Source organism: Chiloscyllium punctatum, chromosome 39 (assembly GCF_047496795.1).
Source record: "Chiloscyllium punctatum isolate Juve2018m chromosome 39, sChiPun1.3, whole genome shotgun sequence".
In the NCBI taxonomy this organism is placed as follows: Eukaryota; Metazoa; Chordata; class Chondrichthyes; order Orectolobiformes; family Hemiscylliidae; genus Chiloscyllium; species Chiloscyllium punctatum.
The window spans coordinates 52,827,523-52,855,203 of NC_092777.1; the positions used below are offsets into that span (position 1 = coordinate 52,827,523).

A 27,681-nucleotide genomic window follows, 5' to 3' on the forward strand; every position below is an offset into this window, starting at 1 on the left:
GTGGTTGCTGATCCCATTGCAAAACAAGAAATAAATTTGTAATCTCAAGCATAATCTAATCCAATGTCTGTCAGAGCTGTATTTAAACACACATGGTTACATTTGAGACCTATTTCCAAGTTGTTGAGACACAGCGCCTTAACCCAGGTGTGTTATTGTCTTGCATGTTCTATTCCCTGAGTGTAACTCGTCTACCTTGATCAAAAATTGTCAGAATTTGCACTTTGGTAAAATTAATGAGTTTTCATTTACAGGCAAGCCTATTCATTACTAAGTTCACAATTAGATCAAGGCTCTGATTTATTCATGTATACGTTGGCCTAAAATATCAGGTAGCCATTGTGATATCACAAACAGTAGTTTAAAAGTAGGAAAGGCTGGACTCTGTTGCTTTCTTATGCAGTATGGATGAGCCATAACTAAGTTTAAACTAGTTAGTTCCACTTTTTTGTGATTACACCACTTTGTGCTTATTAAAAATAAATAGTTCAATGTAACTGTTTTCATTCATACAAATTTATGATCTGGAAAGTAGGGGTATGGAGAAAATTACCACCACCAACCTTCCTGCAGCTTGGAGGTTGTGTGACCTTGGTGTGTGAGACTGAAGTGGATTCATTAAGTAGCAGCACATTCTGCAATGTTCAGCACTAGAAACTGGCACGGTTCTGTACTGGGATGTTAGTCTGAAATGTAGCAAAAGCAGGTTGATGCTGCATGCAGAACTTGGCCTGAGGCTGTACATGCATTTGGCAACCAACAGTGGATCTATATAAAAAGAAACTAGCTACAGTGTTGACTTTGTTATCTTCTTCTCTGACTGTACAGCTTACAAACTGTCCATTTCCCAGTGCTCTAATTCAAAAATAAGGCCTGTTAGAAGACAGATGGAACACACAAAAAAGGAGTACATTGAGCAAAGATTGCTTTGGAAGTTCTTTGCCGGTTTAATGGATTGTTTGTTGATTTAGGATGAGAGTGAAGGCAAAGTAAGCCTTTTTATACTATACTGACTGGTCCGTGTAAACAGTATTTTGTCCACTATACTCTATCTTGGGGAGCTGTTCAACACTGGGGAAGTAGCAGCGCAGTATAGATTAATATAATGAATATGTTAATAAACATTTTGATACTTTTTAATCATGAGAGAACTTGGGCAATGAGCGGGTGGAGTGTGTAGATAGATGGGGGAAGAGAGAGAGGGTGGGAAGACAGGGAAGGAGAAAAGCTGGTCATGGGGACCATGAATCTGTGAAACTGGGTTGGCTATGCTGACACAACAGAACATGGCATGTAGAGGTTGATTTAAAAAAACATGAAATGAGGTTTTCAGACTCTATATTGGACTCTGTAATGAATCTTAGAGGCCGTAGGGTCTCCAAGTGGAAAATGAGATGCCTTTTGTCCCGTTTGTGCTCAGCCTTTCTGGAGCACTGCAGCAGGCCTGAGATAGAAATGCTGGTGTGCTGTGGTAAACAGGGTAATGAAGAAACCATCTGGTCCACTTGCCTTTATTGGTCATTGCATTGTGTGTAGGGTTTGGGAGGTCATGTTGCTGGTGTACAGGACATTGGTTAGGCCACTTTTAGAATACTGCGTTCACTTCTAATCTCCCATGCTATAGGAAATATGTTGTGAAAAACTTGAAAGGATTCAGAAAAGATGTACAAAGATGTTGCCAGGGTTGGAGAGGCTGAATAGGCTGGGGCTAATTTTCCCTGGAGCTTCAGAGGCTGAGGGGTGACCTTATAGAGGTTTTAAAAAAATCATAAGGGGCATGGATAGAGTGAATAGTCAAGGTCTTTTCCCAGGGTAGAGGAGTCCAAAACAAGAGGGCATAGGTTTTAAGGTGAGGGCAAGATGTAAAAGGGACCTAGGAGCAACTTTTTCACACAGGGTGGTACGTGTATGGAATGAGCTGCCAGAGGAAATGGTGAAGGCTGGTACAATTACAACATTTTAAGAGGCATCAGAATGGATATATGAATGAAGAGGGTTTAGAAAGATGTGGGCCAAATGCTGGCAAATGATAGATTAATTTAGGATATCTGGTCAGCACGGATGAGTAAGAATGAAGGATCTGTTTCTGTGCTGCACATCTGACTCGAAGTCACAGGCATCTGGAAGCTCAGGGTCTTTTGACAGAACATAATGGAAAATGTCTCCGGATTGGGTGCTTGACAATGTACTACTTGTAATTGTAATAAGTGACCTAGATTTAGAAACACAAAAATCCCTGCCTTCCCCTTCATTTTTTTGTTCATGCATCATTGCCCTTTGTTGAGAAGGGCACTGCTTGTCACTGGCCACTCTGGTATTTCCTTTCTTCTGGGTGGTGGAATACAAATAAAGATTTATGCATTTGTTCACTGTATCCAATACCTGCACACACACTGCATGGGTGCTGGGGAAAAATAAGCACTACCGCTGTTAGGAAGTAGTGTGGGGAAAATGGAAAAATGGAAAAAAAACACAGGAGTGTCAGAGGTTCTGTCCACTCTGAGAGCTGGCTCTGAGGGAGCTGGATCAGTGTGTAATATATTCGTCATTCTTGTGTTAAGGAGGGGGAACTGACCTCTGAACTGCCTGGGCCACACAGTGCGTAAAACAAGAGAAAAATAAATAAATAGAAAGTGGTCGGATTAGCAGCTGCTTCCAAGTTATGGGGTGTAGAGGAGACAGACATAATACAATGAATTGGAGGAAACAAATACAACCCCAATGCACGCTGACTTACATTGCTGTCAGTGTGGTTCTGTTATTTAAAAACTTTTGTATTTGTTTTCAAATTCCTTTATAACCCACTTGCTGAAAATTGTGACAAATTGAGTTCACTCTGGGGAAACTGAGATTGTCCATTTTGAACCTGAAATGACATTCTTATTTTTTTTCATTAAAAAAAGGACTAGGAGCTGTGCAGCAGCAAATGGTTTCAGGTATTTCTGTATACCAATCACAAAAAGTTAAAACACAGTAATGAAAATAATTGTTAGGGCAAGTGAAATGTAGCTTGGAATACAATATAAAAGTTATACTTCAGTTGTACAAAACCTTACTTAGACTTCAGTTTTGGGCACCACGTTTCAAGCAAGATGTATTGACTTTGAACAGTGTGCCATATCAATTCACGAGATTAAATCAATGTCGAAAGGTGTTAAATTGTGAATATGGCGTCTTTAAGTTTCATCGAGTCATACGGCACGGAAACAGATCCTTCGGTTCAACCAGTCCACACGACCATAATCCCAAACTATCTGCCTGTATTGGCCTATATCCCACCAAACGTTTCTTAATTATGTACTTATCTAAATAGCTCTTAAATATTTTAACTGTATCTGCATCCACCACTTGGTGGTGGGGGAGGGGGGGAGTGCTTGAAAAAATTGCATCTTGTGTCTTTTTAAAGTCTTTCGCCTCTCGCCTTAAAAATATTCCCCTGAGTCTTTGAAGTCCCTCACCCTAAGGAAAATACCTGCTTGTTAGCTGCCCACAACACTGTTACCACATATGCATATTAAAATTGCATCAACTTAATTTTCAAAACTCTATGGTGCTTGTTGTCTCTGGGATCTAGATCTCCCCTGGGTCGTCTTCGGTCTTTTGCTGCAAAGGTGTTTTCATATGAAAAGGTACCTTTGTTAGAGAGTGTTTTGCTAGCAGATACTCTGATGATGGCTGTTGGCTGATCTCTGTCTGGCTAACTCTCCAAAATGTCGGCTTCTTTTATATGCCAAACATCGTATTATCTCATTGGTCCGATGTTGTCCAAACAGTAAAGTTGAAATTCGATTTGGGTTTTCATATCCTGGGACATAATTTAAACTGATTAAATTCGAGCTATTGTGAACATGGCAGCCAAATGTTACATATTTAAGTTTCCAGTATAATCTGAGACTGCTAGTCAGTCACATGACGAGTGCCTGAAAATTCTCACAACTTCCACTCTCTCTCTTTTAAATGTACAGTACATGCATTCAACTTCATAACAAAGGGGAATAGGTGCTTTCTCTTGACCCTGTCTGTGCCACTCTTAATCCTGTACACCTCAATCAGCCCCTCTGCTCTTAGCAACTGGGCGGCACAGTGGCTCAATGGTTAGCACTGCTGCCTCACAGCACCAGGGTCCCAGGTTCGATTCCAGCCTCCAGTGTCTGTATGGAGTTTGCACATTCACCCTGTGTCTGTGTGGGTTTCCTCCCACACTCCAAAGATGTTGAGGTCAGGTGAATTGGCCATACTAAATTGCCTATAGTGTTAGAGGCATTAGTCAGTGGGAATGGGTCTGGGTGAGTTACTCTTCGGAGGGTCGGTGTAGATTTGTTGGGCTGAAGGGCCTGTTTCCACACTGGAGGGAATCTAATCTAAAAATCTAATCAAAACACAACCTGAGTAGTATTTTGAATCAGAGTTAAAATGGTATGGTATACAGTAGAGGACATTATGGACAAGAATACCATATTCTGATCAGACCTTGAATGATGTTCCATTTTTGGTTGCCATTGACAATTGTGTCTGGTAGGATATTTGTTTACTTGTTTCTTCATACTTTTAAAAATCTTTTTGACTGATGTTTGCATTAAATCTTGGTAATCTAGAAATAGGATTTTTAAATTTATCAATGTCAGAGTTTAAATGTGAAATCTCTCTTTTTTTATACAGAGTCATAGTCATAGAGATGTACAGCATGGAAACAGACCCTTAGGTCCAATCCATCCATGCCGACCAGATATCCCAATCCAATCTAGTCTCACCTGCCTGCACCTGGCCCATATCCCTCCAAACCCTCCCTATTCATATACCCATCCAAATGCCTCTTAAATGTTGCAATTGTACCAGCCTCCACCACTTCCTCTGGCAGCGCATTCCATACACATACCACCCTCTGCGTGAAAAAGTTGCCCCTTAGGTCTCTTTTACATCTTTTCCCCTCTCGCCCTAAACCTGTGCCCTCTAGTTCTGGATTCACCGACTCCAGGGAAAAGACTTTGTCTATTTATCCTATCCATGGCCGTTACGATTTTGTAAACCTCTATAAGGTCACCCCTCAGCCTCCGACGCTCAGGGAAAACTGCTTCAGCCTGTTCAACCTCTCACTATAGCTCAAATTCTCCAACCCTGGCGACATCCTTGTAAATCTTTTCTGAACCCTTTCAAGTTTCAACATCCTTCTGATAGGAAGGAGACCAGAATTGCTCGCGATATTCCACCAGTGGCCTAACCAATGTCCTGTACAGCCTCAACATGACCTCCCAATTCCTGTACTCAGTACTCTGACCAATAAAAGAAAGCATACCAAATGCTGCCTTCACTATCTTATCTACCTGCGACTCTACTTTCAAGGAGCTATGAACCTGCACTCCAAGGTCTCTTTGTTCAGCAACACTCTCCAGGACCTTACCATTAAGTGTATAAGTCCTACTAAGATTTGCTTTCCCATATGCTGATGTATTTTCAGAACATTTTCAGAAGTAACAAGACAGTTTAATTCAGTTTTAAGTTTCATTCTTAGAAATGTGATTTATCCAAAAATAATTGTTCTCTTCTGCCGCAGTGAACTAAGCTAATTGTGCTGTATTTCATTTTTGACTACATATTAATCACTTATCATGGATGTACTCTGAGGACTTTTGGGTCAAAGCCTAAAGCAAGTTCTTGAGTTTTTTTTGAGCTCATCACATTGAGAGATATTGCTCCTTGGGAATTGGACATTTTTAATCTTTATGTTGGCTTTGAGTTGTGCTGATGGTGAGAGTTCTTGAAGCACAAGCTTTGCATGGCTGTTTGATGACCTTGAGTAAACTTGACAAGCTTCCTAAGGCTGGCACTCGGGAGCACCCACGTGGGGCCTTCTGATGGGCAAATTTGGTAAAGCCAAATCTTGTTTAAGACTCCTGTCACTCCCACGTTGGGTTAAACACTAGTCAATTATTCTGAGCTTTTTCTGAATAAAATACTGAAACATCTAAAGAGCAACCCACCTTGCTAGTGTACTTTTAAATCTGCTTTCCACACTTCATTTTATGTTTGAAGTAATACTCACTTCAAATTCCTCAAATCCATTCTTTTTTTGTCTGTTGACTCTACTTTCTTTCCATCAATTAGACTGAATTTAATAAAAACTGAAAGAACTGTGTTGAAAGTCTCACAACACTAGGTTATAGTCCAAGAGGTTTATTTGGAAGCACCAGTTTTCGGAGCACTGCTCCTTCATCAGGTGGTAGTGGAGTATAAGATCATAAGACACAGAATTTATAGCAAAAGCTTACAGTGTGATGTAACTGAAATTAAATATTGAGAAAGACCTGGATTGTTTGTTAAGTCTCTCCTCTTTCAGAATGACCATATTGGTTTCAGTTCTTTAATATGTAAATCCCAAAACTTCTTTTAAAGTTACATTCTCAAGTGAACTTTTAACAGTCGAAAGAACCCTGGATGCCGTAAATCAGAAACTGCTGGTAAAGCTCAGCAGGTGTGGCAGCATCTGGTACTGCTAGACCAAACTTAAACTCTGGCTTCTACAGTAAAGGATTACAACCTTTCTTCCTGAAGTGTATATTGCCTGTCAGGAAAGGAGTCAGTGACTGGCTGTTGATGATGACTTTACTTTTCCATCATTTTGTTCATGCAACATTGCTGCCATTGCTGATGTTTGCCTATGTGACATGAATCAAATTCTAGCACAGTTATAATGCACGAATAAATTATTTGGCCTGTCACATCGGTGAGGATTACCTGAAAGAGCGTTTCCCATGTCTCACTCCCCTGCCTTTTCTCTGCATCCTTGCAAATTATTTTGTTTCAGATATTTATCCAAATCTCTTTCGGATACCTTTTATCGAATCTATCTCCATCGCACACTCAACTTTCAGAATTTTGATCATTTCACTGCATGGGTCAAAAACCTTGCATCTTCTATTCCCTTCAGTCAGTATGAGCAGTTGCTGTCAATCTACTCTGTCCAAATCTTCTCATAATTTTGAAATTCTATATAAAATCTCTTCTCAAGGGAAAAATGTTCACCTTTGTCCAGTCTGTCCACAGCTTAAGTTCTTCTCTTGGAAGCATTCTTGTGAATTCCTTTTGCACCCACTGTAATCTTTGATTTATAATCCTTTTAATGTTGGATACATTAGGATTTCTTTAAGCTTAAAGCACAGGTGGTTTTTTGGTGTAGATTTGAAACACTGACGATATGATTCTAATTTCCTCTCCGAAATCTCTTTGAAAACTGATGAGAACTCTGCAACCCAATCATGCTGAAATCTGTACTGAGCACTTATCATTGCAGTTTTGTCTTTTCTAAATCTTGTTCCCACTTTCAAAATTGCTGAACTGTGTTCTTCCCTTAGTCCCTTCTTATAAAGTAACTGAAATGCTCAGTGTTTTAAGTCACCTTTGAGCTCGAAATCTTACAACATTTTCTTCACTGATCAACAATGGACAGTGAACAATTACTGCAACCAGGCCAAAACGTACCACGGAAGATTGTGTTTTCACCAGACCCATCCCCATTGACCTACACTTGTTGACCGCTGTTTCTCAAAATGTCTAATTTGAAATCTTTGTGATCATCCTCAAAAAGTTTAATAAACAAACAAATATAGCAGTAGGTTTTAGTTTTGGAGGGATACTGTTGAAATTAGGATAGCTGCACTAACCCTGTATCAAACAAAAAGTTCTTATTGCCACGTTATAGAAAGGATGTAGATGCTCAGGACACAATGCAGAGAGGATGTACCAGAAATGACCAGGTTGAACATTGGGGAAGGAGTGACAGGCTGGGTCTTTTCTGTGTTGAAAAGACCAGCCTGAGCAGTGACCTAACGGATGGCTTTCATATGCTGACAGATTTGGGTAGAGCAGATCTAGAGAGAATGTTTCTCTAATTGTTATCGACATAACTCTAGGCAATCAATGTAACATAGTCTGGAAGAAATCTAAGAGGAAATTTGGAAGGAACTTACTTATACAGAGTGCAAATGTGAATGTTACCACAGATTGATGGAAGCAAATAGTGGAGATGCATTTTAAAAGGAAGATGAAAGGAAGGGAATAGAGGATTATTTTAACAGATTTGAGGAGGGCACTTGAGTGGAATAGCAGTGGCAGTGTGGACTCTTTTTGTAGAAGAACCTATTTCTGTGCTGGATATCATGTATGTATGTATCTCACCCTTCAGTCCATTGCTTTGCATTTCTCTATCACTGCAGTCTGCTAAAGCCAAATATCCTCTCCCAGTTGTCTGATTTTAGATTAGATTGTCCAACCTTGCCTGCCCTTCCCTGACACCTCCTCCCCCACCCCCCAAGTGATAGACTGAACCATCATCTCAGTCCTTATCTCTGGAAGTCTCTCCCTAAATGACAGTCACTGTTGTCTTTTTTAATTTCAAATATACATAAAGAGATCCTATACAGTCTGGTGTCAGTGACCCCTCTCCTCTTAATTCTATTCAGTGACTCAATGTCCACTCTTCTTGGTAAACATAGCTAGCAGCTGTAATGGACCATTCAGCCCCTCAAATCTGTTCAGTCATGCTTGCATTGATTGCCAGATCTGATTGTAACTTTTAAATCCACACTCCTGTCCTCTTCGATAACCGTACATACTTGCTAACTAAGGGGTGCAATGTTTTTCATGATAGTATCTTCAGAATATTTTGTACGATTAAGGTGTTTTATAAGTTTGTGTAATTGTTGCCATCAAACTCTGGTGTCTGAGTTGAAACTCATGCAAAAATAAATGTTTGAGAAGGTCCACTGTATTTTCTATCCCATGTACTGACCATTGAATGTGGCTGGCTGGTCAGCAGTTATTGGCTGTTCCTGGCCACCCTTGAACTGAATGGCTTGCTGGGCCATTTCAAGGTGCAGTTGAGAGTCAACCACATGGCTGTGAGTCTGGAGTCACATATAGGCTAGATTAAGTGGAGAAGGCAAATTTCCTTCCCTGAAAGACATGAGTGAACCAGATGAATTTTTCCAACAATTGGCAGTGATTTCATAATTATCAGTAGATTCTTAACTCCAAACTTTTTTTTTATTGAATTCAAATTCTATCATCCATTGTGGTGAGATTTGAACCTGGGTCCTCAGAATGTTACCTGAGTTTCTGGATTAAAGCTCCTGTAATTATACTACTTGGCCATTACCTTCCTCCTGAATCGATTTGATTGAGAAAGTTAGTTATTTTGCCCAGATGTAATACTTTACAAGCTGTTGACATAAAATTCTTACCTGTGTTCAATTTATTGTTGCAGGTCCCCAGACTGGATTTTGTATGATCTGCATCATGCAGAACCATTTGATACAGGCCTTTGCCAACAGTGGAAATGCTATCAAACCATTATCATTCATTCGTGAACTAAAAAGTAAGTTATTAACTGTTAATTACTGCAATCAGTTCTCTGAATCCAGTGGCATATTGTAGAGAAATAATTTGCAGTTCATTTGCCTGAAAAATATTTAAGGTGACATTTATTTTAATCTGTTACACCTTTGCTAGGATTCCTTAGATTCCTTACAGTGTGGAAATAGGCCCTTCAGCCCAACAAGTCCACACCGACCCTCCAAAGAGCAACCCACCCAGACCCATTCCCTTACATTTACCCCTGCACCTAACACTATGGGCAATTTAGCATGGTCAATGTCCTCAGAAATTTTGTTGTACTTTGTCAATGAATAATGATTTATTTGAAATCAGATTAACAAATAACTGATATAATTTCCAATTTATTGGAATAAGGCTAGGGCAGTCAGCCCTTTAAAACTGTTCCTGCTTTCAGTCAAACCTTGCAAATCTGCATCTACCTTTGTTCCTCCGCTTGTCCAACAAAGATCTATCTATCTCCATTTTGAAATTTTAAACTGACTTGGCCTCAATTGATTTTTGAGGAAGAAATTGATCAAGCAATAAAATTGCTGAACACCGGTATAATGCTGGGATTTCACTCTGACAGCAACACTTAGACAAGCAGCACTGGTCAAGTGAATTTCTGATGAAGGGCTTTTGCCCGATACGTCGATTTTTTCCTACTCCTTGGATGCTGCCTAACCTGCTGTGCTTTTCCAGCACCACTCTGATCTAAACTCTGGTTTCCAGCATCTGCAGTCCTCACTTTTGCCTAAGTGAATTTCTGAGATTACTGATGATGCTTAAATACAGTTTAACTGCTATGTAGCCTTACCCAACATTGTTTCTCTGTAGTGCACTCAATTATAGCTTACTGACTTTTCATTCCCTGTTAGAATCAGGCTGCACTAAATACCATTATATTTCTCCGTCTCTTAGGCACACTGCAGTTGGTTTGGCTCGGCTCACGCAGATCTGTTCTTAAAGTATTTGCATGAAAATAACTTGCAGATACACCAGACCTGGATTTGAAATGGCCTCTAAGTTTGTGTAGTTGATGTAATACAAGGCATGTGTTGCTATAATTGCTCCTGTTAATTTCAGAAATAGCAAGACATTTTCGCTTTGGGAATCAAGAGGACGCACACGAGTTTCTGAGATACACAATTGATGCCATGCAGAAGGCCTGTCTGAGTGGTTGTACCAAGTAGGTTTATTTTACTTTCTTTTATTAAGTATTTGGGGTGGAGGCTAATTCACTTTGTACTTGTGAAGAATTGGAAACAAACACTTTGTTTCTATCTGTTTTAATGAGTGAATTAGAAAAATGGATTCACTCTTGTTGCTAATTGAACCAGTGTTTTCTATGAGACTCAGACCAGTAAATAAGTACTGCTGAGGATAACGTCTGTGAAATATGTTGATTCTGTTTCTGCCTCCACAAATGCTGCCAGATTGTCTGAGTTTCTGTCTTCTGTTTTTGTTTGAGGTCTCGAGCATGTGCACTATTTTGTTTTTGATGTGGCATATTTCTTTCTTGTTTCCTTACTTTTACAAACACCTTAATTGAGAATACTTTGTTTCTTCATGTTGTATGTCACAACTCACCAAATTCTACTCGTTATGTCTTTCAAGTCTGAAACATCATATGAAACCTGCTATATTGTACAAACAAGTTAGCTGTTCTAGTTCATAATAAACTTCTGTGCACCAGAGGGAAGATTGTGGCTGAAATGCAGTGTATTTCTCACTGCTTGGTTCAGTGAAATGCAGTTGGGAGACAAAATAGTTTAATGCAAAAATAATAGGCTCCCCATGTCAATGTAGCAGTGCTTCGTATGCACATATGTACAGACATCATGTCTGTTCAATATAATTCTGATGTAATCGTGCAATTCTTTTTTCCTCTTGTCCTTCAAGGTTAGACCGACAAACACAAGCTACTTCATTGGTACATCAAATTTTTGGAGGATATCTTAGATCTAGGGGTAAGTAGACTGGAAAGATTTTACCCCTTTCACCCGTAATCAACAAGTTTTAGAATATACTGAAAAATCAAGCAGAGTTATTGAATATTTCATGAGTAATGAATTGAGGTATTGCTCATGGGCAAAAGAATGTCTGGCATTTGTTGACTCCCTTGCCTCTTAACCAAATACTTTTCAAAGAACTTCCTATTTTCAGACTCCTGTTCCTTAGAAAAATATTTATTGAGAAAATGAGCAGCTGCAATGATTTAACAGTCGATTTATCCTCTCCGATGTATCCCAAGTGTCTCGATTATGTAAAATGATGATCGAGAGAATATTTAACAATAAATCATTTTTGTTGGATGAATAATTTAAGGGATATTACCCCTAATGAGACACATCTGGTTTTATTCACTCAAAGTATCTGAAGCTAACAAATTGTGGTTTTGTAATTAGAAAAACAAATTCAAGATTTATTTTTTCCCAAATACCTTCAGCCACTAAAGGCCATCAGCCAATGTTTGCAATGAAATACCATTCACAATTTATTTCCACTGCTGCAATCTGAACAACAGTAGGACAAAATAATAGAATTGATGAAAAACGTTAACGGGTGATGCTCTCCATTTCATGCTTTTTTTAAAAACCATGTTTATAGGTCATTTGTGATCATAACAATCAGAAATGCAGCAGACAAAACTTGCTGCTCATTTCAGTATTAGGGAGGGTACAGTCGAGAACTTAGACAATTTTTTAAAAAATGGTAATAGTACTTGGCATGTTTGAGTTCATTTATTATGGTAACAAAAATTAAAGCTTGATAATTTATTTTTTGCCATTAAAAATTTGAGCTTATTGATCTTAGAAAAGGCTACACTTCATCTCAAGCAGATGGAACAAGCCACAGTCTGGTATTCCTTGGCAGGCTGAAGCAGACATAGTGCAGATTTGTGTGCAAATTGACAATTAAAAATAGTGATGGTAATCAAATTGAGTGCACTTCCCAACACCATTAAATATACAGAAGAAATTCCTGGTAGCAGAGTGAATCAGTGCTACATTGTCCAGCAATAAATTACCAGCAAATGTTCAGAAGTTCCAATAAAAAGAATTCGTTGTTTCAGCTAAACCTTCAAGATGCAGAACAGAAGTGGAGCAGATTACCCAACTGGTCCTGTGTACATGTAGAAGTAGGCAGAGTCATGAGAGCAAATCATTGTGCCGGTGCTCTTAACTGAGGCATGATAAGGCACGGGAGGGTAATGTTAATTAAAAGAGAATGCAATTTCACGTAAAATCATAGAAACTCTACACTAGAAGCAGGCCATTCATCCCATCGAGACCACAATGACCCTCTGAACAACATTCCACCCAGACCCAGTCTCCTACCCTATCCCTATAAAACTGCATGTCCCATGGCTCATCCAACTTGCCTGCTCATCCCTGGACACTATGGGCAATTTAGCATCGCCAATCTACCTAACCTGCACATGTTCGGATTGTGGAAGGAAACCCATATGGACACGGAGAATTTGCATTATTCCACCCAGATAATCATTTGAGGCTGGAATCGAACCTGGGTCCCTGACACAGTGAGACAACAATGCTAATCACTGAGCCACCCTGCTGCCCTTGGAGAGGTTGATTTGTTGTTTTTAAATATTCTGTGCTCAAATATCAAACTGAGAAAAGTTTCAAGTAGTTCTGCAGGAAGGAATAATTTAGCTACCTCTGTAGACTTTGTACTAATTGGGAAATATAGTTTCTTGGCCACTAAACTTTCAAGAAGGATTTCCAGTTTCAGGTAATTTTGTTCTTCTTACTGGATGGAGTTTGTTTGAGGGATAGTTAGGATAATTGGAAGCTTTTAAATGCACTTCAAAGTGTTGACTTAAAAGTTAATAAAATTCAGCACCAATTCATTGTGGCTATCTATGATTCAGTTTTACAAAAAATAGCACAAGTGGGAGATTAAAGATAATTCAGTTTTCCAGCATAATTATATTAACGTTATTTCTTTTTTTCCCTTTTATATATCTGGTCAGTTTCTGTGTTTTAAGATGGTGCTGGAGAATGGTGATATTATCCAACACTTTTGGCTGTACCTGTAACATACATGTAACAAATACACGTGACCAAAAGAATTAACAAATCTTAGGAAAAGTTTGGGTTGAGAAGGTAAAGCAGAGCAGTTGTGAAACTGATGGAAAGAATCCTATCAAAGTGAAGTATTTTTCCCCAGTTTGGATGAATATTTGTTAATAACTGTAATATTTTTGTCTTGATCTCTTCCCCTTTCTACACCCAAAGTTAAATGTTCCGTGTGCAAGAGTGTGTCGGATACATACGACCCTTATTTGGATATTGCACTTGAAATAAGGGTAAGTGTACCTTTCTTACAAGGAACCTTCAGGTATCTCATGAAGTGCTCTGAGTGTGAATAAAGGCATTGGCCCCACTTATGGTGCAAAGTCCCCTGCTCCTGGAGGTAGTAAACTTGGAGGCAGGAAGAGGATTTTATTTGATAGGGTGGTAGTGATGCACGTCCCTGCCCTCTGTTCACCTCCACCAGAGTTGAGTTCAGGGTAGGAAGGCCCATTGTCCTTCTGCCATTTTGATAACTACTTGAGGACATTGGCCTTGTGTCACCATGCACTGAGTAGCTCAGGGAGGTAGGCAGGGTTGAACCATCAAGGAACTGTCCCTGGAGCAGGGATGTGCCTGTCACCAATCATGATCTCTAGTTCTGGACTAGAGCTTTTATAATTCACTGGGGCATGGTGATCGTTGGCTAGCCAGCAGTTACTGCCCAACCCTAGCTGCCCTTGAACTGAGCGGCTTGCTAGGCTATTTCAGAAGGCATTTGAGTGTCAGCCACATTGCTGAGAGTCTGGAGTCCCATGTTGACCTGACCAGGTGAGGATGGCGGACTTTCTTCCTTGCAGGACATTAGTGAGCCATTTGGATTTTTATGACAATCGGCAATGGTTTTGTGGTCATCAGTAAATCCTTAATTCAGATTTTCTAAATTATTGAATTCGAATTTTATCCATCTATCATGGTGAAATCTGAATGCAGAGCATTAGCTGAGTTTCTGGATTAATAGTCTAATGATAGTACCACTAGGCCATCGTCTCCCGTGTGTGTATAAGTGCATATTGGTACAGCAACTTTTAACTGAGTGAATTGTGACACGCGCATTCACACACAAATAATATAGACGAAATGTGAGGCAGTGACTACTTATGTTGTTCATGCTTTTTATCTATTCTTCTGTTTCACACAAACATGCTTCCAAGCATTTTAACTAATATTGCTGAAATCCACTGAATACACACAAGACATGTTGTAGTATCTCTTGAGTATGTTATGTAGAATAGAATACTACCACTATAGAATGGGCTAAGCAGTAACACAGGTAGATACTAGAGAGTGTAGTCTCCACATATTTTCTTTGGGCCATCGCTACTATTTTAAAGGTGTAGGTTCTGTGATAGTACTGTGATTAATAACAGTTGCTGCTTGGAGCATATATATATATCAAAGTAATGTTTGCTTGAATTTTGTTTCTAGAAGTAAATAGTTGTTCTTTACTTTTTCGTTTTAACTCTTTCGCAATTTGTCTCTCCTCAGCAAGCACCTAATATTGTCAGAGCCCTTGAGCTCTTTGTGAAACCTGATTTTCTCAGCGGTGAGAATGCTTACATGTGTGCAAAGTAAGTAGTTTTCCAAATGTTTTGCACCTGTTCTGTAGATTTTCTTGAAGATTTGATTCCCAGCTTCAATATTTAGCTTCAGCTACTCATATGATGGGGTGGTAATTAATCATAATTTCTCTGGAGCTCAAGTTCATTCCTGATCACCACATTAGGCAATCACATGGAATTTGGATAGGTCCAGGTTTGGCCTTCATGCCAAAATAGCTGATTTGGGAGGCAAAATGTTGAGAAATATTTACTTGATAAACCTCTGAAGCTATTACACTGGTGACTTAGTGACCTGTCTTCTCCTGTGCCACTTTTGGTCTTGTCCTGAAATTTAACTCTCTTTCAGTGCAGAATTTGTTGATTTTAATGCACGTGTCATTGTCCAGCATGTTTTCTGCTGGTAGTAACACATGCCCTTCAGGAAAAGGTATTTTACCCAGCTTCATTATTTTGAGGTGAGAGATTTAAAAAAGACACAGGCAAATGTTTTATAAAGAGAGTGGTTCACAAGTGGAATGATAATTACACGAATAGGGAAGGTTTAGAGGGATGTGGGACTACTTTAGTTCGGATTTATGTTAGGCATGGACTGGTTGGACGAAAGGGTCTGTTTCTGTGCTATGTGAATCTGTGACATTCTGTCATCCTTCCAATGGGAGTGTTTTCATCTGCTTACTCCCCACACATTTGTTCCTCTGGTTCCTCTCCTACTATGTGCCATTCCTGACCAGATGGTGGCATACCTGCTCCGCAAGCTGTGGTGCTTTTGAAACTGACCACTCAACCTGTGTGTCCAGGTCACTGGTTCAGCCCTCTGCATTAATACGACCTCTTGTGTGCAGCAAAGTTTCATATAATTGGTTCCAAGGATACACCCTTTTTGCCCCACTATTTGGTTATTGCAGAGGCCGTTATGCTTTGTAAAAGGTAGTGTCCAGTCCAGCAGTGGAGAAATAAATTTAGGAACAAATATTTGCAAGTAATTACAGTTAGGTGAATTTAGTAAAATGCAGTGAGTAAAATAGGTTTTAAAGAAATATTTTATAAAATTAAAACCTCTGGAAATCCAGAAGTATGGGGCTCCCTGAATATGGAGTTGGTTACGAGGGAAGAGAGGTTTGACAAGCAAGGATTCTATCCATTGTGGATTTGAGGTGTAAGACCTGACCTGGTTGAAACCTGTAAATGCCTGGGAATGTTGACAGGTAGATATTTCCTCTTGGGTGAGAATGTCAAATTTCGGGTCACAGTTGAATAATATGGAGTCACTCATTTAAGATGGGGATGAGGAGTAATTTTGAGTGAGGGTTCATGAGTCTTTGGAACTTTGTTCCTCCAAGGGTGATGTTGGTTTGAATATTTTTCAGGTAGAGATAGCTCGTTTCTTAGTGAGCAAGTGGGTGAAAGGTTATATTGGTAGGAAAGGGGAATGTGGTGATTGAGGTTACAATTACCCACCATGATTGGATTGAATGTGGAGCAGAATTGAGAAAAGCTGCCTGTCCTCCTGATATTACCATTTTTCATGCAGTGGACGACAAAAATATCTCTGATTTTGTTTTAACTGCTTTGAAAGGACAATTGTGACTCCAATAAATAACTCTTTATTTAGGTGCAAGAAGAAGGTTCCAGCTACCAAGCGCTTTTCCATTCACAGAGCTTCAAATGTGTTGACCCTTTCCCTGAAACGATTTGCAAACTTTAGTGGTGGTAAAATCACAAAGGTGAAGTGATTTTTTTTTCAGTTTGCTATTGGGAATTTTCAGTGGTCATTTAGTCTTGTTATTCTGTAAAATATATTTGTCTTTCTGAAGCATAATCCTTAGATGTGTAATTCATTGCTGTATGAGGTAGCTTTTGCATCCCATTCACAAGAAATTAACATTTGCTGTTGCAAGATTTCTGCACAGTTGCTGTGCAGAATTTCAAAAGAGCAGGTATTTTTGTACTGGAGGTAAAACAGCAATTGCAAATTTTGCAGCTGTTTAAAAACCATTCAATAGCAATCACTTAAATAAAAGAAAAATTCTTGCTAATCAGTCCTCCTCACATAAAATCTATGAACCTCTTAATGAGCTGATGTGGATTATGTAGCAATTTGCTTGAGTATTTAATTATATTTTGTCCATTTTAATGTAGATTTTTACATTAGGAAATAACCTTAACTATGAAAACTTGATTATATTTTTGACTGTTGGTATTTTAATAGGATGTTGGTTACCCTGAATATTTGAATGTACGTCCATACATGTCGCAAAGTAATGGCGAGCCAGTCAATTATGGATTGTATGCCGTCCTGGTGCATTCTGGATATAGTTGTCATGCTGGACACTACTACTGTTACGTCAAGGTGAGAATTGCACAGTTAATCAACTCATTAAAAGCATGAGCCAAAATTGCTCTCCTTTTTGAAACATTGGAAATTCTTATCGAACTGGCTTGAGTTTGTCCACAGTCACCTTTGTGTTGCAATTTGTTTATAATCAATTCAGTTTATCGAACAGCCCCTAACTAACTGTTGGAGTGGTAACCCAAACTTGCTTTCTTATTCGCAACTGATTTGACTGAGAGGAGAAAACCACATCCAGGATTCTGGCTGTCCAGTTATTTTGTTAGAGATTGATTTCGAAAAATTGATCTTAAATATATAGTAATGTATTAAGTTTTAAAATTGTTTTACACCATAGTTAGTCTTAAATATCAAATAATTGTAAAGTTAAATGTTGATGCTTTTGAATGCATCTACCTTTATTGACACCTTTAGTTATTTAAAATGTAAAGCAAGTACACATTGATTTCTCTGAAGAATGTGGACAGGCGAAAGGTGTGATTCTTCTACACAACGAGGTCATATTTTGCTATAAATTTTGTACTTCCTTATTTCCAAGAATATATTTCCAGCATTTTTTGGTTTTGATAAACCATCTTCAGTGAAATTATAGGTGTTTGTTGATCTAATTATACAAAGAGTGCAATTTTCTTCTTGATCAAATGGAATATCCATCATAAGATTAAATGTAACTAGATATTGGGGCAAAAAAAATCAGTTGAGCAAACTTTGCTAACAATAAGTATTTGAGATAACAATTTATCCATGACTTCAGTGTTAGCTGTTACTTTTTTTCAGGCCAGTAATGGGCAGTGGTATCAGATGAATGACTCAATGGTTCATTGTAGCAATATCAAGGTGGTACTGAATCAACAGGCTTATGTACTTTTCTACTTGAGGTGGGTGTTAGTAAATGCATTTCCTTGTTTATTTTATCTTTCTTTCTCATAGTTTTTTGAAAACTATTTATAAATTTGACTTTCGGTATGTGTGTAATGTGACAAAGCTGTTCCTTCAACAAGTTTATGTTGTCCATGGTTTATTTTTTTAGAGGGGTCATAAAAGACACAGACTCTGAAAAGTCTTAAGTTAAAGGGTTTCAGGGCCAGTTTGATCCTGCCTCAGACAACAGGCTTTCAAGTTTTGGAAATAAAACACTTGGGGAGTGGCCAGCTCTCCCATCTGAGCTTTATTCTGGTTTGGTTTGGGTTTTAGTAATAGTGTTGAACAAAAAAGGTTCAGGTTGGTTCTCTCTCACGTGTTTTCAGATAGGATAAGTTATTCTATATTCTGTTTTTTGTTTGTGTTTCATTTGGTAATTTTGTAAATAAATTCTGTTTTGTTCAAACTAAATGGTTTAACCAGCTGCATCCCTCCTGGAATATACACTTGCACCTGCTTAAAACAACTAACGACTTTATAGTCTGGGCTACCTCCTGGAAACGTTTTGAGGGGTCTGGCCTTGTCCATAACAGTACAAACAAAGTCATCACTGAAGTTTATCCTTAGTACAGTAGCTTGAGGTCAAGTTGAGACATTGATAATGAACAAACATTTACTTGAGAGACTTCAGCAATTTGGAGAGAAAGCTATGAGAGATTAATTAGTGCCCAATAACAGAGTAACTGGGTCTTGCAAAATGATTAGATATCAGAAAATATTCAAGTGGAGAGAAGAGAGGCATTGTGAATTATTCAATTATATGAAAGGGAAGATAAGTTACACGTTACATCAGTATTTCATCTTTGCTCCTCTCTTTGGCCTTCTGCATTCCTTACTCAGGTGTTTTTCACTGTAACCTTTCACTTCATGCATTGTTGAGTTCTTGGTCGTAGTTTGATAACAAACAGATAGGAAGTTAGATAGAAGACTCATTTTCAGCATCAAAGGCTCATCTCTGTTCTCACAGCAATTCATAATGTGATCAGCCATGATCGAATGACCGATCGATGGTCCAAATGACCAAATTCTGCTCTATATCTTGTGGTCTTTATGGATTGTGAGAGCAGGCCCATGTTTGTTGTGTGTGTATAAACGAGGAATAAACCCAGTAGTTTGTATACTCAGAATCCAGGGCAAATGATGAACACTGAGAGATGATTAATGTCTGGTTGATACAGGGCTCCTACCTTCTCTCTTAGTATCTTCTACCTTTTGGTTTCTTGTATGGTTGTGTGGTTTCAAGTTTTAATTGAGAAGAGTGTAATTGGCCACTATTGTATACTGTAAGTCACATAAGGCATTTAAAACAAATGTTAAGTGTAATTAATCTTGAGATAATAAATTTGCCTGCATAATTGATAATTAAATGAAAATGAACCATTACCCTATTTTATATTTAATAATCAATGGTTATTCATTGTGTACCTAACGTGTTGCATATCCTGAAATTTTCAACCAACTCTTAATTGACCTAAATAGCAAAATGCGTTTGTTTATTTGATATTTTGGGGGTTTTTTTGTAAATTGTAAAATTGTGTAATATTATTATGGATTTTTTTTGTTTCACCTGAAGAATGCCAAACTCCAAGAGCAGCGTTGATGATGCACCTAAGCAGAACATGATGCTGGCCCTTGCCAAAACGAGCAATGGCACAACCATACCCAAGAAACCCACAATGAATGGATATTTGAGTTCACCTCAGATGACAAAGGTCAGCTTGTTAATCGTATCATTAACAGCATGTTGTATTTTAAGAAATGCTGAAATCCACTCATGCGTAATTGTGCAAGAACAAGAGAACATGGCACTGGAACCGTAGTGGTGGGAGAGCAATCCTTGGCACATTGGACAAATGACCAGCTTTAATGATGTGAAGGTGCCAGTGTTGGACTGGCCTGGACAAAGTTTAAAAAAAAAAGTCACACAACGTCAGGTTATAGTCCAACAGGTTTATTTGAAAGCACTAGCTTTCTATCTAATGAAGGAGCAGTGTTCTGAAAGCTAGTACTTCCAAATAAACCTTTTGGACTATAACCTGGTGTTGTGATTTTCAGCTTTAAAAGCATCAAATATAACTACTTCTAGGTATTTCTCGAAAAAGGCTATTGCATTTCAAATATATTCTAGAACATTGGTCTCAATTTCCATACCAAGGTGTTCTTCCACAAGCAAGTCTACTTGAACAGAAACGTGATTGCTTTACCTACAAAAACAATTGGAGATAGTAGATTGCACAGTGCAACTTCTTCTCCTGGTAAATTTTGGAAATATTTGGCCAGATTTTTAGCAGAGTGGCAATCTCATGTAGGTGGCCGCTCTGTCTTTTTTTTAAGGACAAAGAGAACTCCATATTTCAGACAGGATATTCCGCTGGGGATCCCTTCAGAACCTGTCAAACGTACCTCCATTCTGGAGCATGAGGGGTGGCGAGTGAGTCCAATGTGAAGAGGGGAGAGGTGTTGTTGGGTCCTGCTGCAATTTAGGACTGCCGGGTGTAAGCAGGGGAGATTGGGTCGGGTGGCAGGGATAGGGTGTTGTCCAGAACCGAGCTGTCTGATCCACTCGGGGAAAGGGGAGGGTAAGGGAGTGTTGGCAGGTCCAGTGGCAAGTTGCGTCAGATCCCACGAGGAAAAGTGGATGTCTGGTCAGTCTGAGGGAGGTGTAGTTTGGGTTTGTGAAGTAAGTTAGATATTAGATTTGTAGTTAGTTGAATGTAGTCTAGGAAATTAATCATTAACTTTTTATGAGTAATTATTTACTTAATTTCAACAGAACCCCTCAGATTCTCCAATTTGACTGGATACTTTGAGAGGGCTCTCAGTGTAGGGGAATTTCCACGTCAGTTTTCCAGACAATCCATTTTGGAGTCTGCTTTGAGGTGGGTTCTGCAGGGTCCTCATGCATAACGCCCACCTATACCAAAATAACGATTCTCTGTCCATTGGAAAATCCAAACCAATAATCTCTTGCTATATTCAATTCTTGTGGAAAATAAATTCTGGATTTGAATATCTTGGATGACAACTTCCAATGAGGTTATTAGCCAGCAAAAAGTATCTTGAATAAATGTCAAAACAGTTTGATAAAATACAGTTGATTATTCAAGACACAATTTGTTAAGAGCAATCTTTAGATTTCAGATAAACTCAGTTTAGACAGTATGAGGTGAAGTTTATACTTGAAATTAGATATTTATGGAGTATTCCACCATCCCAGCTCATAATTGTCTGCTGGAGCAGATAATCAATCAAGACAGCGCAGAGGTTTTTATGAAAAGTCATGCATTTTTTTTGCTTGGATTTGAACTCTTCAGTGAGATAAGGGAAGGTCTCCGTCTTCCATAACTGAAATAATCCGTTGTACAAATACTGAAAGCACTGACACTTTATAGATTTTCTTGGTTTAGGTTGTATCTGAAGCAACGCTGCACTCCAAAGAAGATTATTTATTTTAATACCCAGAAGCATAGAATTATTAAGCTGCAGACGGAGACCATTCAGCCAATCATGGTTGAACCAGCTCCCTGACAGACTGAGTGCCGGGATCTTCTATCTTGACTCTGTAAAACTGTACATTGTTCCTATTCAAATAATTATATAATTCGTTCATTATTGCCTTGATTGAACCTTTCTTCAAGGCAATATACTCAGCCCTGTCTCACTCAAAAGTTTTTCTCCTATCACATTTGCTTATTTCACAAGTTGGTTTGAATCTGTGCCCTCCTGCTCTCTATCCTTTTCCAAGTGGGAACAGCCCCTCACCACTCCTCCTCATTCTCTTCCCCCGCCCCATTAAAAAAAATTCCACTTTTCCAATTTATCCTCAACTGAGATTTCTTCGCTTTGGAACTAACCTTGTAAATCCACTTCTCCATTCACATTCTTCCTGAAATGTGGTGCCCACAATTGTACTGATGTGTAATTTGTCATATACAAGATCAACATATATCCAGCCACATTTTAATAACTTGGATGCATCAGGTTTCTCTACTTAAGATTAGGTTCCCTACAATGTGGAAACAGGCCCTTCCAGACTTCCAACCAGTCCACACCAACCCTCCGAAGAGTAACCCATCCAGACCCATTTCCCTCTGACTAATGCACCTAACACTATGGGCAATTTAGCACAGCCAATTCACCTGACCTGCACATCTTTGGTCTGTGGGAGGAAACCGGAGCACCCGGAGGAAACCCACGCAGACACTGGGAGAATGTGCAAACTCCACACAGACAGTCACCCGAGGCTGGAATCGAATCTGGGACCCTGGTGCTGTGAGGCAGCAGTGCCAACCACTGAGCCACCGTGTTGCCCTACTCTGCACAGTTTTCAGAATAGTGCACTTTCTTTTACACTAATTGCTGTGAAATTCCACTACAAACCTTCCTCCAGCCTGTATAATATTTTAAACCATTACTCTGTTCCCTATCACTTAGCTAACCTTCTATCCCTGATGCTGTTGCCCTATTTAGTCTGAGATCTAACATTTTTTTCCTGTATAAGCCTGTGTATGAAAATCCTCTAAATAAGCTGATCCTCTGTACCAAGGGGCTTCTGTAGGATTTTTTTTTAATCTCTTGGGCAATATTATTACTTAATGGCCAGATTATCACTGTAAACTCATTCTACTTGAACATTCTATCAACAAAGTAATTTGCTGACAGAATGAATAAATTATTGTTAAATACATTATTGTAATTTATATTATGTTCATGAAGGCCATATGGAACAAGCAGTAGCAAAATTCAGTTAATTAGATGTTGAAATTCCATTAAACATTGAAAAAATAGATTACTTCGAAAGCAGACAGATCTCTCTATCATAGGCATTTGAACAAATGTATTTGAATTTTTTTATAGCTCTTAGAGACTAGGACTAAAATTGGACTTTTTCACTTGAATGTTATCTTGGAAGGTATTACATGGGTTGATTTGTTTGTTTTCTCACTTTGTGTCTTGAAGCCGTTGAATACTGCTGCCTCATGGGACCGGATTTTCAATCTTGGGTTGGGACAACCTCTGTGTCAGATGGGGATTCCAACCCTGCACTCTGCCATCAGTATGCAGTTGACTTTTTTTTTGTTTTGCTTGAATTGGCCAGTTAGAAGCATTGGAACTGTCCCTTTAAAGGCCTCATGGGGGCATTTGAAGTTGAAGGGTCAACAGGAGGATGTTTCTGATGCACCTGATCCTTGGAGGTAAAGGAGAAGGGCATTTTTCCATCTGTGGCGCCTCTTTTGCACTACTTTTTTTAAAAAAAAGATAGCGGTTGCCTTGTTACCAATGTAGAAGGGGATGGCTTCAGTAGTTTGTTCTCTAGTCACAGGTGGGCATAGGTGAAGGGGAGTGGGTGGGTGACTGGTGAAAGTCTGCCTCGAATTTGAGGTTGTGAAATAAACCATTCAGCCCAATTGATTGGTATGTGGTATTCCCTGAGTAAAAAACTCCCTGTTGGACAAAGTACTAACTGTCTTACGTCAATGGTCTGTTTTGATCTCCTCCATAAGTGGAAACATACCTTAATTTTGTTCAGACCCTTTACAATCTTGAAGACGACTGCCAGATACCATGCTGGCTTTATCTTCTCTCAACAAAAGTCTGTTGAATCTTTCTTGAGAGATATGATCTTCCAGTGTTGCTTCAGGAATGTGCTTATGCAATTCTACCAGTATCTTCATAACCTTTTTGAAATAATATCGAGAAAGGTTCTACTCCACTCCCAGGTGTGTTCTAATTAAAATAGCTCCACTGCCTTTCAATTTGAATCCTCTAGATATGAGCCCGATGCTTGATGTACCATTTTTAAGATCATTTTCACATGTTGCTACTTTGAGATTTGTTTTTGTACCATGGGGTGGTTTTGCTTCTCCATCCTCTTTAATATTTCATTTTCAAAGGAGTTTGTAGCCTCCTTATCTTTCCTGCCAAAATGTACCATCTCACTTATCCATACTGCTGTTTTAATTGTGATTTTAATGCACACTGTTTTTTAATGTTCCCTTGTACTTTATCACAGATTTTATTTGTGTTAAACGTCCTGCATGACATACTTTGGTGTCATGTTAATTTTTGGAATGTTAGTTCTATTTCCTAGGATCCACATGGTTTGTGAAGATAACATATTGGCATATGTGTAACTGGATTGTATTTGTTATGTAGAAACCGGAGTCTCTGCAAGCCAAGTTGCAAGCTTCTGCCAGTGTTGGTGTGCCAGTCCCAAGAAACAGCACTAACCAGTCACCCAAGCTTCCAGTGAAACCAACATATGCACCAACCTTCATAGATGAGTCATTGAAGAGGATTAAAAAATCTTTACCTCAGCTGCAACCAAAATCTTCTCAGGGCCAGTCAGCAAACAGTTCAGGTAGTGGCAGAACATCAGTAACAGAAAATGCAAAGGTGACTCCACCAGAAAGCAAGGAATTACCTACATCTACCTCATTCAAGTCGCTGTTAACTGGTGGATCTGAGCAGAAAGAGAAAGAAGGCATCCATAACCAGCAGAAAGATTTTGGCAGTCCGAAACATGGTTTCAACGGGAGCAATGTTGCAAAAAATGGATTGAATAACCAACACTCTGAGCCCGAAGAGTCAGATTCAGATTCTCAAACACACAGCTCAGCTAATGAGAGGACTGAGAGTAGTGCTGAGGATCAGGGAGTGTCCAAAATAAAGCCCCAGCTGCTTGCGGAAGAGCAGTCCAGCACAATGTCACCACCTCCAGCTAAGAGGCTTGCACTGTCAGCCAAAAAGGTGGGTGTGTGTTGTGGGGTGCAGGAATTGTTATGTATCTAAATATTTACATGTTGGGAGTTGGTTTGCTCACTTGGCCGAACCGCTGGTTTGCAATGTCAAGTGATGCCAACAGCATGGCTTCACTTCCTAAACTGGCTGAGATCATTGTGAAGGTCCTGTCTTTTCAATCTCACCCTGCAACTGTGGAATGGTGATCACCAGGTTAAACTCATTGCCAATTATCTGTCTCACTGTCCCCATCAGAGAGCAGCCCCATGGTCCTTTGGGACTGTAGTGGCTTTATATAATGATCTCACATTGCATTGTTTGCAAGCTAGACCCATATGTGAGCATTTAATAATACCAGTTATGAGTTTGTACTTCTGTGTTAGTGTATGCTGGTGATAGTACTTCATTAAGTTTCAGTAGTTAGGAAAAGGTTTTTTTTTAACTTGCAGCTTTTTGTTGAAAAATAAATGCCTTTACTTGCAAGCGTTTGCAGGTTTGATAGCGCTAAGAATTTAAATAAATAAAATTAGTTACTGGTGTATATTGTTGTCCACATCTCTTCACCAGAGGCGGCATGCATACATTAATACCATAACTCTTCTGACCAAGGCAGTTTTCACAATCTATCTATTATCTTAAAACCTCATCCTTTTGTCATATTGTTAATTCTAATCACTTATTACCAAAAACTCCTTCCTTTTTACCATTTTTTACTTTATGCCTTGTATGTTCATTATTATCATTGAATGTGGATTAGCTTTGCGATTTCTATTTAAAAAATGAATGTCTTTGCTGGCTCAATCCTCCCATCTCCTCCTTTTATGTGAATACTACTTGGTCTTATTTAAAGCCTCCCTCGCTGTTAAAGATTGAATTTGAAGGTTACTTTGTAAGAGACAGTTGCATGTGCTTGTTGATGTCATCATGAATGTTTTCCTGTTGTTGAAAGCTGGTATTTAATTTCATTTTGAAGTTCACAAATCTTAGTGAGTTTTGATTCTTTGGATAGTGATAATGAACATGCTAATGCAACGTTTGTGAAGGTTGGTAGCTCAGGTTGCGGTTTAGGGTGTAGGTTCGCTTGCTGAGCTGTAGGTTTGATATCCAGACGTTCATTACCTGGCTACGTAACATCATCAGTGGCAACCTCCAAGTGAAGTGAAGCTGTTGTCTCCTGCTTTCTATTTATATGTTTGTCCTGGATGGGGTTCCTGAGGTTTGTGGCGATGTTATTTTCTGTTTGTTTTTGAGGGGTTGATAGGTGGTATCTAGATCTATGTGTTTGTTTATGGTGTTGTGGTTGGAGTGCCAGGCCTCTAGCAATTCTCTGGCATGCCTTTGCTTAGCCTGTCCCAGTCGAAATGGTGGTTTTTTTTCATCTGTCTGTCGGGCTACGAGGGAGAGAGGGTCGTGTCTTTTTGTGGCTAGCTGGTGTTCGTGTATTCTGGTGGCTAACTTTCTTCCTGTTTGCCCTAGGTAGTGTTTGTGGCAGTCCTTACATGGAATTTTGTAGATAATGTTGGTTTTGTCAGAAATGACAGCCAGACTACTAAGACCCCTCGGAATTCTAGTAGCACACAAACCCATCAACACTCTCAAACAAAAACTAACAAACTTAAAAGACCCAGTACAACCCATGGACAAAACCAATGTCATCTACAAAATTCCATGCAAGGACTGCCACAAACACTACGTAGGACAAACAGGAAGAAAGTTAGCCGCCAGAATACACAAACACCAGCTAGCCACAAAAAGACACTGCCCTCTCTCCCTCGTAGCCCTACGCACAGATGAAGAAAACCACCATTTCGACTGGGACAACACATCTATCCTGGGACAGACTATGCAGAGACGTGCCAGAGAATTCCTGGAGGCCTGGCACTCCAACCACAATGCCATAAACAAACACATAGATCTAGATGCCACCTGTGAACCCCTCAGAAAACGAACAGGAAATGACATCACCACAAACCCCCGGAACCCCATCCACGACAAACCTATAAATAGAAAGCAGGAGACAACAGCTTCGTTTCACTTGGAGGTTACCACTGATGATATTACCTAGCCAGGAAATGAAACGTCTGGATATCAAACCTACAGCTCAGCGAGCAAACCTACACCCTGAACATGCTAATTTCATCACAAATTGAGGAAAACTTTACAAATAGATTGGTTCATCTATATCTGGCTGTCTGCACCTCTTAGGAGATTGTGTGGGTTAAGTTGAAGTGTAATTAAATGGGAAGGAGAAAAATGGGTGAGGTGGACATAAGATCCATTTTATGATATTTTGTGAACTCTTTCCATTTGGGCAATCACCACTCTTTTGAATGTCAGAAATTGTTTGATTAAAATGTATTTGTTATTAAAGATCACAACCAGTGTCCATTTTCATAATTTTATTTCAATACGGTTTGAGAGGGTGCACTTGATCATGCATCTGTTCAAATTATAAAAATAACTTAGCTTCAGGCAAAACGCAAACAAATTATGTTCTTGGCAGAAGTCCCTTTTTTAAAACCTTGACATAAGTCATCAAATATATAATTTTACATAACCAAAATTATGAAGGAATTAGAGGAGATATTAAAGCGATTTTAGTTCACTGGTTGATTCCATGTCCTGCCAAGATTAAGTGGCA

At 39.1% G+C, this 27,681-nt stretch overlaps 1 protein-coding gene across 2 annotated transcripts in view; it reads left to right on the forward strand.

Moving 5' to 3' along the window:
• usp36 (ubiquitin specific peptidase 36) overlaps positions 1–27,681 on the forward strand; it is a 76,353-nt gene that overhangs the window by 20,576 nt on the left and 28,096 nt on the right. For both annotated transcript variants that reach the window (XM_072558713.1, XM_072558712.1), the window contains exons 4-13: positions 9,260–9,370; positions 10,456–10,558; positions 11,272–11,339; positions 13,632–13,702; positions 14,955–15,037; positions 16,641–16,752; positions 17,238–17,378; positions 18,156–18,256; positions 19,873–20,011; positions 24,456–25,049. In XM_072558713.1, coding sequence (XP_072414814.1) covers positions 9,260–9,370; positions 10,456–10,558; positions 11,272–11,339; positions 13,632–13,702; positions 14,955–15,037; positions 16,641–16,752; positions 17,238–17,378; positions 18,156–18,256; positions 19,873–20,011; positions 24,456–25,049 — 1,523 coding nt within the window. The remainder of the gene's footprint in view (positions 1–9,259; positions 9,371–10,455; positions 10,559–11,271; positions 11,340–13,631; positions 13,703–14,954; positions 15,038–16,640; positions 16,753–17,237; positions 17,379–18,155; positions 18,257–19,872; positions 20,012–24,455; positions 25,050–27,681) is intronic.